An 11418-nucleotide genomic window follows, 5' to 3' on the forward strand; every position below is an offset into this window, starting at 1 on the left:
TCCTGCTGGTTTAAACTTGTCCTGTCTACTATGGTAAACCCAAGGAGGTAATGTGTTTGTTAACGTGGTTTTCATTTGGGGTGAGTTATTCTAAAAGAAAAAGGGCCCTGGAAGGTTTGGGGTGAGATCTGGGGATGCTTGTCAGGCAAAGGGTAGGCTGATATTTCTTGTAACCCATCCTAACTGCTGCCCCCTTCGATCTGATCAGCACCCCCTTTCTCTCCACCAGAGACAATCCATTTGTGCCAAATTGTGTAGTGTTTTTTTTGTTTTGTTTGGTTTGGTTTTTTTTTTTTTTTTTTTTGGGCTTTTTTTTTTTTTTTTTTTTTTTTTTTTTTTTTTTCTGTATAAGGAATAACTTGTCCGATAGGGTTAGGATGAGACCACCAAACTCATTTTCACTTGTATCTTAACAGGCATTGAATCCAGCTCTCCAGAGGTGAAAGGCTATTGGGGTAATGATTAAAAAAAAAATCTGTAGTATTCTACTGTTATATTAATAAACTGGTGGGAGTCTTGTTTCACTGCCCATGATCCATACACCAGCAACATTCACATGGCAGAGAGGAGCTGAGAGAGCAAAGGGGTGGGCCTGGTGCCCCTTAGGGTCCCTTGATGGATCTGGCTAACCCCCTTCTAAAAAAGCAATTGAAAGAGTTAGGTTTGTGAAGGTTAGCCAGCTGGCCTGGTCCAGTCTAGGCATTATTAATAAATGGGATGGTGTTTGCTGATGAGATTTTTTTTTTTGTTGTTTTTTCTTTGGAAAACCAAACAAAAGCCAGAACAAATTGAGCAAAAGATAGGGAATAAATCTGAAGACATGAACTCCCCTCAACCTAACTGCCATTTCATTTTATTTGACCTTTAAGCATAGGTTAATAGGATAGAAATGGAGGGTGTAATCTGATAACAGGTGTCACTAAAGCAACTATACATGTGTGCCAAAAGCCCATGGTACCCCATAACAACAGGCATGATATTAGCACTGGTGCTAGTGAGTATTGGAACACAACAGCAGGAAATCCTAAGCAGAAAAGGGGTACAGAAGGAATGATGTTTAGATTTTGATCCTGTTTGAGAATACCACACTCCTTTGGCCCTTGTTTCCATCCCCCCTACTCCTAATAGTCTGGGCTTTGCAGGAAATGGCATGAAATCAGCTTTTCTCAGTGTACAGAAGAACCTTTCCAGCATTATTCTACACCCCTCTCCCCCCCCTTTCCTCCTTGGAGGCTTTCAAGTTAGTGATGAATCCCAACAGCCAATGCTGGGTTTCCAGTTTATTTCCTTCTGTTAGTTTAATGTGCAAATCATTGTGGTTTTGAATGCTGTGCATTGAACTTTTTTGCTCTCTTCTGTCTTTTAGCAGGTTTGGATGCATCTGCTCAGACTACTTCTCATGAACTCACCATTCCAAACGATGTAAGTATAGTTAATCGGCTTGCATGGGATAAAAATGAGACAACTGGTTAAAATTGTAGAAAAGAGGGTTTTTGGTCACTAAATTAAAAATTTTAAAATACATAGAATTGTGAATAAAAACTCGTAAATTCTACTTTTTTTTTTTTTTTTGTCAATACTGGAATTTGAACTCAGGGTCTTGTGCTTGATAGGCAGGTGCTCTATCATTTCAGTTGTACACCCCCCCCGCCCCCCGCCCCCCCCCCCCCGCCAGTACAAACTTGATAGAAAAGATTGACATAATGATTGTGGGGAATCATCACATGGCCGAATTAACCTTTTTTTCTCATTTAGAAATTCCTGTTTGCCTTTGTTTTTTTGTAGAATCTGGAGTTTTATCCTTAAATGCATTGGGTGCAATGGTCCTTGAATGTTAAATCTGTGTTGTCCAACATTGTAGTTACTGAAACCACATGTGACTATTTGGGTTGAATAAGAAATTATAAATTCAATATCTCAGTCTCAGCCACAGTTCAGGTGCTCTGTAACCAAATATTACTGTTTATAGCAACAGGCAGTGCAAATATAATTTTGTTTCTTTTTCTAAGGCGAAAGCTTTCAAAATTTTGGAGAACTCTTGTCTATGTAGTAAGGTGATAATCATGGCGGGATGAATTCTAAACATTTTGACCATGAAAACTGAAGGCATCTTTATTTATTCTTAGTCATCTAACTAGGTGTAATATTTTCTTGGCCCTGGCTTATTTTGTCTTTGGAGTCAGTACTCTTGAGTATAGAAATAATGATGAGCCAATGCTTAGACTTAAGATTTAGTTTGAAGTTGGCTCTAACCTGTTCCTGTTCATACAGAAAGGTAACTCAGTAGTTGACCAGAAATATATGGATAGAGATTGTAGAATGTAGGTAATAGTTTCCATTGCTATAGTTTTAAACAAATTGTAGAAGCTAGAGTGTGATATGATGGAAATCTTGTACCTAGCCATACAATTCTTAGTTTGGTATGCTTTTTTTCCCCTCTCCTTAAGTTGATTGGCTGCATAATTGGGCGTCAAGGCGCTAAAATCAATGAGATCCGTCAGATGTCTGGGGCGCAGATCAAAATTGCGAACCCAGTGGAAGGATCTACTGACAGGCAGGTTACCATCACTGGATCTGCTGCCAGCATTAGTCTGGCTCAATATCTAATCAATGTCAGGTAAGGTTGCCCTTCCTTTTGCCTTATTAATTCTAAAACAGTAGTGTGTATGTTGGGAACATTGCAATATACTGTTAAATGTGGGATTACTGGGTGGATGGAGAAATATGGCAAAAAATCTTTTTTTTTTTTTAAATAAACTTCTGCCTTGTTCATCTCTGACGAAGCAGAAAAAATAACCAGATTGCAGTAAGTTTGCATGGGGTGGCATAGATTGCTTGTATTTGACTTCTGATGGTTTGGGGATTGGAAAGGTAGGTGTATATCTTCACTAATAGGACAGTGCTCTGGCTACAGCAGCCATACTGTTAAAATACACTTTCTCTTGCTTTACATGTCATGTAGATTCATTGATTTGTGATTTGTTTTGGAGTCCAAAGCACCTTTTATTGAGGATAATGGAGTAATGATACATCAAAGCAGTTTCTTTGGAGACAGCCATTCCATTTACTCTGCAAACATCCATTTTTCTCAAATTGCAAGTGTGTTCCATTGTTCAGAGCTTGTGGGAAAGGGGGATACACAAGTATAGGAACGTTCAGAAAAAATGCCAGGTGTAATTTCAATCTCATTGTTCCCTCCATTTTCATCCCTTAATGACTTCCTGTGGTTTTATTTCCCTTTTTTCACACCTAGGTAATACTATACTTAAAATTGTAAAACAACTTTTGATCATCAAGTGAGCATCCTGCAGGTTGCTTACATTTCTTAGATCATGAGTTTAAGTTACAATCTTAAATGCTTACTGACATTTTGAGCCAGTGTTAGCCCATTTCCCAGGGGCCTTTGATAACTCTTGTTGGGGACTGATGCCTGCCGCTCTCATTTACTTATCTCTTAAAAACTTGGTGTCTTGTACATAAATGTTGTACAATTTCCTGAGTATAGTAGAAGTGAATTATTAAATACAAGTCTATATTTTTGTCATGTTGGTTCTGATCACGTATTTATGTCATGATTCGTAGTTGAACACTTGTCAATTCTGTAGTTCTGCTCCTGGCATTTCCCTCAGTTGCCTTGAAGTACTTCTAGTCTCTATGTAGAAAAGATTTACTACATCTACATTAGCTTCTCTTGCTCAGCTACCGAGCACATCAAGTCCTTAAATGTTCAGAGTAAAATGTTTGTTTCTATACAGAAGCTGTTTGCAAAGATTGGTGTTCTTGTTTCTAGTTGGGAAGTTTTATGTGGCAGAAATCATGCTCCTGGAATCTGGAAATTATCTTCTGATTTGGGTAGACTTGCCCTGAACATAGTTCAAATTGTGGACAGGTAGTTCAAATTGTGACAGCTTAAATGTGACCTGCTTGCTGCCTGGCCTTTATAGTAGGTCAGTGGTGCTGGTGGAGTGCCTCAAATGGTAGAGTGCTTGCCTATAGTAGGTCAGTGGCTACATTTTAAGGAAACAGAACTTTTCTTCGAGTCACTCTTCCCAGGATTATTTTATTGAATAGCTGACTATTCAGTAACATCCTATTTAAGGAAATTGTCCAAGCTATGGATTTGGGTTAGGACTTAATTTATTTAAAACCAAAGTAAGAAATAGGCACAAAGCTTGCTCTTCTACCTTCTTATCTTGGCCCAGTTTAAATGCAGAAAGTCAAACCTTTTATTATTAGGCAAGAAACATTTATCTGTTTTCATTAATGAATTCTGAGCATTTCTGTTACCCTCTTTGAGTGTTCATTGTAGTATTCTTGGTCTTTTCTATAGTTGATTACTGTGTCCCTCCCTTACAGATTACAGCTGACCCTGAGTGAGGTAAACAAAATAAATGTACTGTAAAGAGGCACTTTCCTTCCCTTGGTGAAGTAGCTTTGTTGGGCAGATTGTATAGATAAACCTCAGCAAATATCTGCAATTCTGGCTTAAACTCATAAAGGCAATTGGGAGATGTTAATCATTTTTATTTGGAGACTATTTTAGGAATAGAAGCTACTTTTCTTAACGTGAATGTTTTGGTAGTGCTTGAATTTTTCTCAGTTCTATAAAGACATTAGAAGTATTGTCAATTAAAACAAAGAGCCTTTAATACTTCTTACCTTCTCCCACCAGAAGTGCTTCCCAATTCTTAACTACATTTCTGTTCTTAGCATTTCTTTAAACTTTGAAATTAGTCAGTGACCTACTTTGGACTCTTGCCCCTTTTCCATCATAATAATTTGGTTCATTTGCTGTGGGGGTGAAAGTAGATTTTAATATTCAATATGGAGAAAAATGTTGGGCTGGGATGAGTTCAAGGTCAGCCTGGCTGCACCTAAGTATAACCTAAAAGCATAACCTTAAAAATTTTCACAAGTAATTGTTGCATAATTGATTTTCCATTAGAAATGGAAATTGACACATTATTAGAAGGAATCATTTCACCCTTTTTTGAGTAATCTTTTATTTTCTACCATAAATCATTCTTTTCAGTGTATCACATACTTGAAAGTATGTGCTGTATATGATTTCCTTCCCTCAGTCAGATTTTTCTTCACTGAAGTGATTTTAAAATTGGATTGTGGAATGGAAGGTGGCAAAGTATAAATAGAGGGTGGGTCGCAGACTAAGAGACAACTTGTCAACAAGTTGATATTAAATCTTCCTAATTGACAACCAGAGGCACTTACTGATATGACTTGAAGCAGTTTTTGTCCTGTACTTTTTCCCTATTGTGGTCTTCCCTTCCACCCACCCTTTTTTTTTGTTCCTTTTTTCCTCTGTTACAGTTTAGAAAACGCTAAACCCTCCTCCCAGGCAGCCTCCGTCACGATCCCTGATCACCTCAGCATCAACCTCTCTCAACCCTCCACCCCTTCTTCTTCTTCTTCCTCCTCCACCACCACCCCCTCGCTCGCCACAGCGGGGACCTCCGACGCACCCTCCAGCCTCCCCAACCCTCTTCCGACCGCCCCTTGTGTCTCCAGTCTGCTTGGCATGAAACCCATCCCTCTCCTGGCTCTAAATGTTGTGTCTGCTGCTAAGGGTACCGGGGCTTCAGCTGCCACCACCACCACCTCTGCCGTGCCATGTGTAACTAACAAACTGAAAGGCGAGAAACAGAGATTCTCCCCCTACTGAGTGCATATCTTGAGGCACCTCCTAAAGTGTTTATTGGCTCATTTTGTTTTCCTTTGTTAATATTGGTGAGAACCAAACTATTGTGAGCTTGTTACCGTCTTCTTACTACTTTGGGGGATAACTGGGTGTGGGGGGGAACCAGGGGTAAAGGTAATCCTTGTTTAGGTTTAGGCCATTTCAGCAGAGTGCCTGTTTCAGAGTCTGACATGTTGAAATCTTTATCTAGAGCCACAGTTCTTACTCTTTCTCATTCTGTTACCTTTTTTTGTAGCTTTATTCTGCCTTGCTATATAATACTGTGTTAGGCTCTGTGTTAATGAATAAAAGCTTCTCCTTTAACCTTTTTTTTTTTTTTTTTAATTATTTAATGGTTAAGCTATCAGCAGGCCTTATTGGCCAGATTTGTGTTTCTAGCGATAATAAAGTTGCCACAGTAAGAACCTTAGTTCACCATGCGTGTGCTGTGACGGGTAAAAGGGTGGGCATTTGTGATGTGTGGCTAGTCAACTTGAAAGTGTGTACAACTGAATTGGGCTTTACTGTATCCAGGTTAATTTTTTTATAATTCTTTGTCAGTATTCCCACAAAAAGAGAAGGGCCTTTGGCAATTTAGATACTAAGGTTCCTTCAGAATTGGCAAGAAGCTTCAGCAGACAGTTTCTTAGATTCCTTACCTTGCCAGCAGCATCAGGTAACAGGGGTGTCCATCCCAGGGTGTTTGCTCTGGTGAATGGCTACTGTGAGGCTCTCTCCTAAGACATACATACAAAGAACTTACTTCTTTTACCCAGAATGGTGGGTAAGTGGGTAAGTCAAAGTTAGGCAACTTCTGTCTACACTCCTCTTATCAAACAGGAAGTTTTTGAACACCAACCTGTGACATTACCCAGAACTTGACAGAATATTTAGTGGTTACCCTAAGTTAAGTCTTGATCAGTCAGGCAAAGTTCTTTTACCTTTCTGTTTCCTGTGTACCTTCTCACAGACATTGTCATGAATAGGAAATTATATGCTTTTGAAAGAACCTTAGGGATTCACTAGCCATCAGACCTGTTCTTAGCAAGAAAAAAATTAAAAATAAATTAGATTGTGTAAGTGACTGACCAGAACTAATAGTTTCTTTTTCTTTCTTTCTGTCTTTTTTTCTTTTTGGTAGTAGTTTGGGTTTGAACTTAGGCTTGCTTCATGCTTGCTAGATAGGCACTCGACTACTTGAGCTGTGCCTCCAGCCCCAGGACTAATAACTTTTGCTTCATTCAGTGTAATTGCCTCTGTGATTATTCATTCCCCTCCTCCCCTCAATTATTCATTTTCTTTTTTGGTGTTGGTACTTGAACCTAGTACGTGCATAATGTGCTCTACCACTAAGCTACACTTCCAGATGCTTTTGTACACTTTTATTTCTTTTGGTGGTATTGGCATTTGAACTTTGGGCCTGATGCTTGCTAGGCAGGCGCTCTACCACTTGAGCTATTCCTCCAGCCCAGTTGTTCACTTTTTTATCTCAAGATGGAAACATGTCTGTTACCATAAAAGAATAGAGATGATGGGCTGGGGGAGTCAGCTTAGGCAGTGATAGAGCATTTGTGAGGCTCCAGGTTTGAGCCCCAAGACGGTGGAAAAACAGTAATAAAATTAGAATTCTCTAGATCTTATGGCAGAAGACCTCTTACTTTTTTCCATTCAACCAGAATCTTTTCTTTTTTGGGTGGTACTGTGTCTTGAACTCAGGGCCTACATCTTGAGCCACTCCACCAGCCTTTTTTTTTTGTAATGGGTTTTTCAAGATGGGGGTCTCTGAAACTTTGCCAGGGCTGGCTTCAAATCACAATCCTCCTGGATCTCTGGGATTACAGACATGAACCACCAATGCCCGGCTTCTTTCTTTTGGTAAGGGTGATAGAACCCAGGGAATCACACCACTTGAATGCTCTACCACTTGAACTTCAGCCTCCACCTCCTCTTGGGGATTATATTTTATTTTTGAGTCTTTGCCCTGGCTGGCATCAAACTCAAGATTCTCCAGCCTCTCTCCTGAGCTGCTGGGAATTAATACCTGGCACCACCATACCTGACTTCAACCAAAGTACATTATACAGAAACTACTTCCCCAGGCAGTAAAGACCTCAGTTTCTCTGATCTAAATACTAACCAGAGATTTGTTTTATGATCTTTTCCTACATCTCCTTTTGGTGATGGTAGTGTTTCTCCATCCCATACTGGGTTTATTGAATTAGTGTTAATATACTCCTCCAAGTGTGCATGAAGTATTGGAAGAACAAATTTCTACTTTATTGTCCAGATAGCAGTTTACATGTGTTCCAGCTCCCCTTTGGGTAAACTTCATGTATTTACCATGCTTGCTGGGCACCGTTGGCTCATGCTTGTAATTCTAACTACTCAATAGGATCACAATTTGAAGCCAGCCCTAGTAAATGGTTCATGTGACCTTATATCGAAAAAAACCTATCACAAAAAAGAGCTGGTGGAGTGGCTTAAGGTGTAGTCCCAGTGTTCAAAGCCCAGTACTGCCTCAAAAATCCCCCAGGGTCTTGGTCTTTTAGTTTATCCTAATTGTTGATTGGAAGGCATCTTAACCTAATGAATATTCCCTAAAGAGAAGGATTGCTGGGAAGAAATCTAGATTTTCGAGGGCTATCAACCTTCTGCTAAGTTCTAGGTATGAGGTGTTACATTTTTTTTTTAAACTTGGAGCTCCCCCCAATGTGTTCCTTCTGTCCTGAGCACTGAATGTATTTCTGGTTTGATTACCTCCCTTCTACACACACACACACAGTTTGTGTACTGGACAGTTTTTTTTAAGAATTCTGAGAGTTCTGGAAGTTTTTGAGCTTTCTAGATAGAGTGCTGTGATCTTGTATGATTTGCTTTTTCCTTTAGATCATTGATAAAACATGTAGCCAATAGTTCCTTCCTTAAAACTTTGGTTCCCAACTAATTCAAAGCTTTTGTTTGCCTTGCCCTAGATCATCCAGTTTTGAGATTGGCAAGAATCTATATCCTGTTCCTGCCACCATCATTGGCGTTGAGAATTGAATATAGGTCTGTGCTTATGCTAGGCAAGGGCTCTGCTTCTTAGCCCACCCCCACCCCGCTTTTTTTTTTTTGTGTGGTACTGAGGTTTGAACTCATGATTCCTAGGCAGGTGCTTGTAACTTGAGCCACTCCACCAACCCTTTTTTGTGTTGGGTATTCTTGAGATAGGGTCTTCCAAACTATTTGCCTGGGCTGGCTTTGAACCAGATACATGTCTCCTGAGTAGCTAGGATTTAAGCATGAGTTCCCAATGCCCAGCTACTCCATTTGTTAAGAACAATATATTCTCCTTCATGTTGAGGTGAAGTAATTTCTACTCTCCAAATACAAACCAGGCCTAACCCTGCTTAGCTTGCAAGATCATAGGCAACAGGTGTGGTATGTTCATAGGTAGAGGATTCCTTGATTTCCTGACCCTTGGTTTCCCCTCCTTTCTGTCCTTTTTTGGCTTTTTTTTTTTTTTTGGGCTTTTCATTGTTGTGGAAGAGATACAGATGTTACACTTATGCTGTTTATCAAAACACTACAAATAGGTACTATCAGTCAATCTTTATGAAGTAACTTTATGGCCTGGAAAGACACTTAACACATTTAGTTCTATTCAAAATGGAAAACTAGTCCTGTCTGCCTAATCACAGTGAAGTGTACTAAATACCTTTTCCCTCAAAACCTTGATGAGATTCTAGGACTAAAAGTGACCTATTTGAAACAGACTGTTTGGAGGATTTAGCTTCACAAGACTAGATTTAGGCTTTTTAAGAGTGAATTTAGGGAGTTAGAAGTATGGCTCAAGTGGTAAAGAGCTTGCCTAGCAATTGTGAAGGCCTGGGTTCTATTTCCAGTATTGCAAAAAAAAAAAAAAAGTGAGCTAGAAAATTGACATTTTTTTCCTGTTATTAAGTCCTGACATCAAGGCTTAAAAACAGTAGATTAAAGCTGGACCCAGTGGCTCACACCTGTAATCCTAGCTTCTCAGAAGGCAGAGATTAGGAGAATTGTGGTTTGAGGCCATCCTGGGGAAATTGTTCAAGAGACTCTTATCTCAATAAAACCCATCACAACAAAAGTTCTGTCACAGTATGTAGGCACTGAGTTAAAACCCCAGTACAATTAAAAAATTTATTTTTGTTTTGCAGTAGTGGGGTTTGAAGTCAGGGCCTACACCTTGAGCCCTTCACACCCCCTTTTTTTTTTCTTGTGAAGGGTTTTTTTTGAGATAGGGTCTTGCAAGCTATATGCTCAAGCTGGCTTCAAACCAGAGATCCTCCTAATCTCTGCTTCTGAGTAGCTAGGATTACAGGTGTGAACCAGGCAGGGTTTTTTTTTTGAGATAGGGTCTTGCAAGCTATATGCCCAGGCTGGCTTTGAACCAGAGATCCTCCTAATCTCTGCTTCTGAGTAGCTAGGATTACAGGTGTGAACCACCGATAGATTTGAGTTTTTGATGCATAGTTACATTACTTGATGTTCCCTCTGACATCCCTTAGCATTTAAAATTGTATAATCTCTTCATAGTAATAATCTTCACACTGAAAGGAACCCAAGGTATTCTAAAGATTTTTGAATTGGATAAACATTTTTATGAGGTTACTTCCAGAAAGGAACACAAGATGTTCCTTTCCCAAACTGCTTTATTAGAAGTTTGGGAGAAGCAACAAATGAAGCAGGATTGGTTTTGTGTATTCATACCCTCTCAGAGGCACTCCAGTCTAGATTGACATTATCTTTACAAAGTCTTTGGTGGGACTGGGTTTTCAGTTAAGGGCTTTGTGCTTCAAAACCTGTGCTCTACTACTTGAGCCACACCTCCAGTCCATTTTGCTCCAGTCTATTTTGGAGATAGTGGTCTGGCAAACTAGTTGCCTGGGCTAGCATTGAACCTTGATTCTCTTGCTCTCAGCCTTCTAAGTAGCTAGGGGATTGATTATAAGTGTGAGCCTGGCTTATTTTAAAAAAGCCTAGAACAAAGGTTTTAGACAATGTCACCAATGTGCTGGGTTTAGTTAATTTGCCTAAAGAAACTTGGACTGCCTTGGAGAAAATATAGATGGTTGTGGTTTTCCAAGAAACCTTGGTGTGTCTTCCTAATAATGAAGTGCCCATTTTACCAACCAGGCTGAAAGTTCTAGAGGTGAGGTGGCACTGGGAAAACTAACTTTGAGTTCTTGTTTGTTTCTGTGTTACAGGCTTTCCTCGGAGACGGGTGGCATGGGGAGCAGCTAGAACAATGCAGATTCATCCATAATCCCTTTCTGCTGTTCACCACCACCACCCATGATCCATCTGTGTAGTTTCTGAACAGTCAGCGATTCCAGGTTTTAAATAGTTTGTAAATTTTCAGTTTCTACACACACTTTATCATCCACTCGTGATTTTTTAATTAAAGCGTTTTAATTCCTTTCTCTGTTCAGCTGTTAATGCTGAGATCCATATTTAGTTTTATAAGCTTCTCCCTCTCCCCCCCTTTTTTTTTTTTTTTTTTTTGTTTTTTTTTTTTTGGCTCATGAATTTTTCTGTTTGTCATGGAAAATGTAAGAGTGGAATATTAATACATTTCAGTTTAGTTCTGTAATGTCAGGAATTTTTCAAAAAAAATTAAAAGATGGACTGGAGCTTTTTCTTTGTGAATAGAAACTGGATGCCACAGTGATTCATGTGGGTTTTATTCCTGTTGTCTTGCT

At 39.4% G+C, this 11418-nt stretch overlaps 1 protein-coding gene across 25 annotated transcripts in view; it reads left to right on the top strand.

Moving 5' to 3' along the window:
• Nucleotides 1-11402, top strand: part of Pcbp2 (poly(rC) binding protein 2) — a 30453-nt gene extending 19051 nt beyond the window's left edge. For 8 of the 25 annotated variants that reach the window (XM_074083502.1, XM_074083506.1, XM_074083504.1 and 5 more), the window contains 4 exons: nucleotides 417-455; nucleotides 1367-1422; nucleotides 2448-2617; nucleotides 5329-8661. In XM_074083502.1, coding sequence (XP_073939603.1) covers nucleotides 417-455; nucleotides 1367-1422; nucleotides 2448-2617; nucleotides 5329-5680 — 617 coding nt within the window. In that variant the 3' untranslated portion in view covers nucleotides 5681-8661. The other 17 variants (XM_074083505.1, XM_074083507.1, XM_074083503.1 and 14 more) reach the window with 6 other exon arrangements.
• The last annotated feature ends 16 nt before the right edge of the window (nucleotides 11403-11418 follow it).

The sequence above is a fragment of the Castor canadensis genome, chromosome 8 (assembly GCF_047511655.1).
Source record: "Castor canadensis chromosome 8, mCasCan1.hap1v2, whole genome shotgun sequence".
NCBI classification, from domain to species: domain Eukaryota; kingdom Metazoa; phylum Chordata; class Mammalia; order Rodentia; family Castoridae; genus Castor; species Castor canadensis.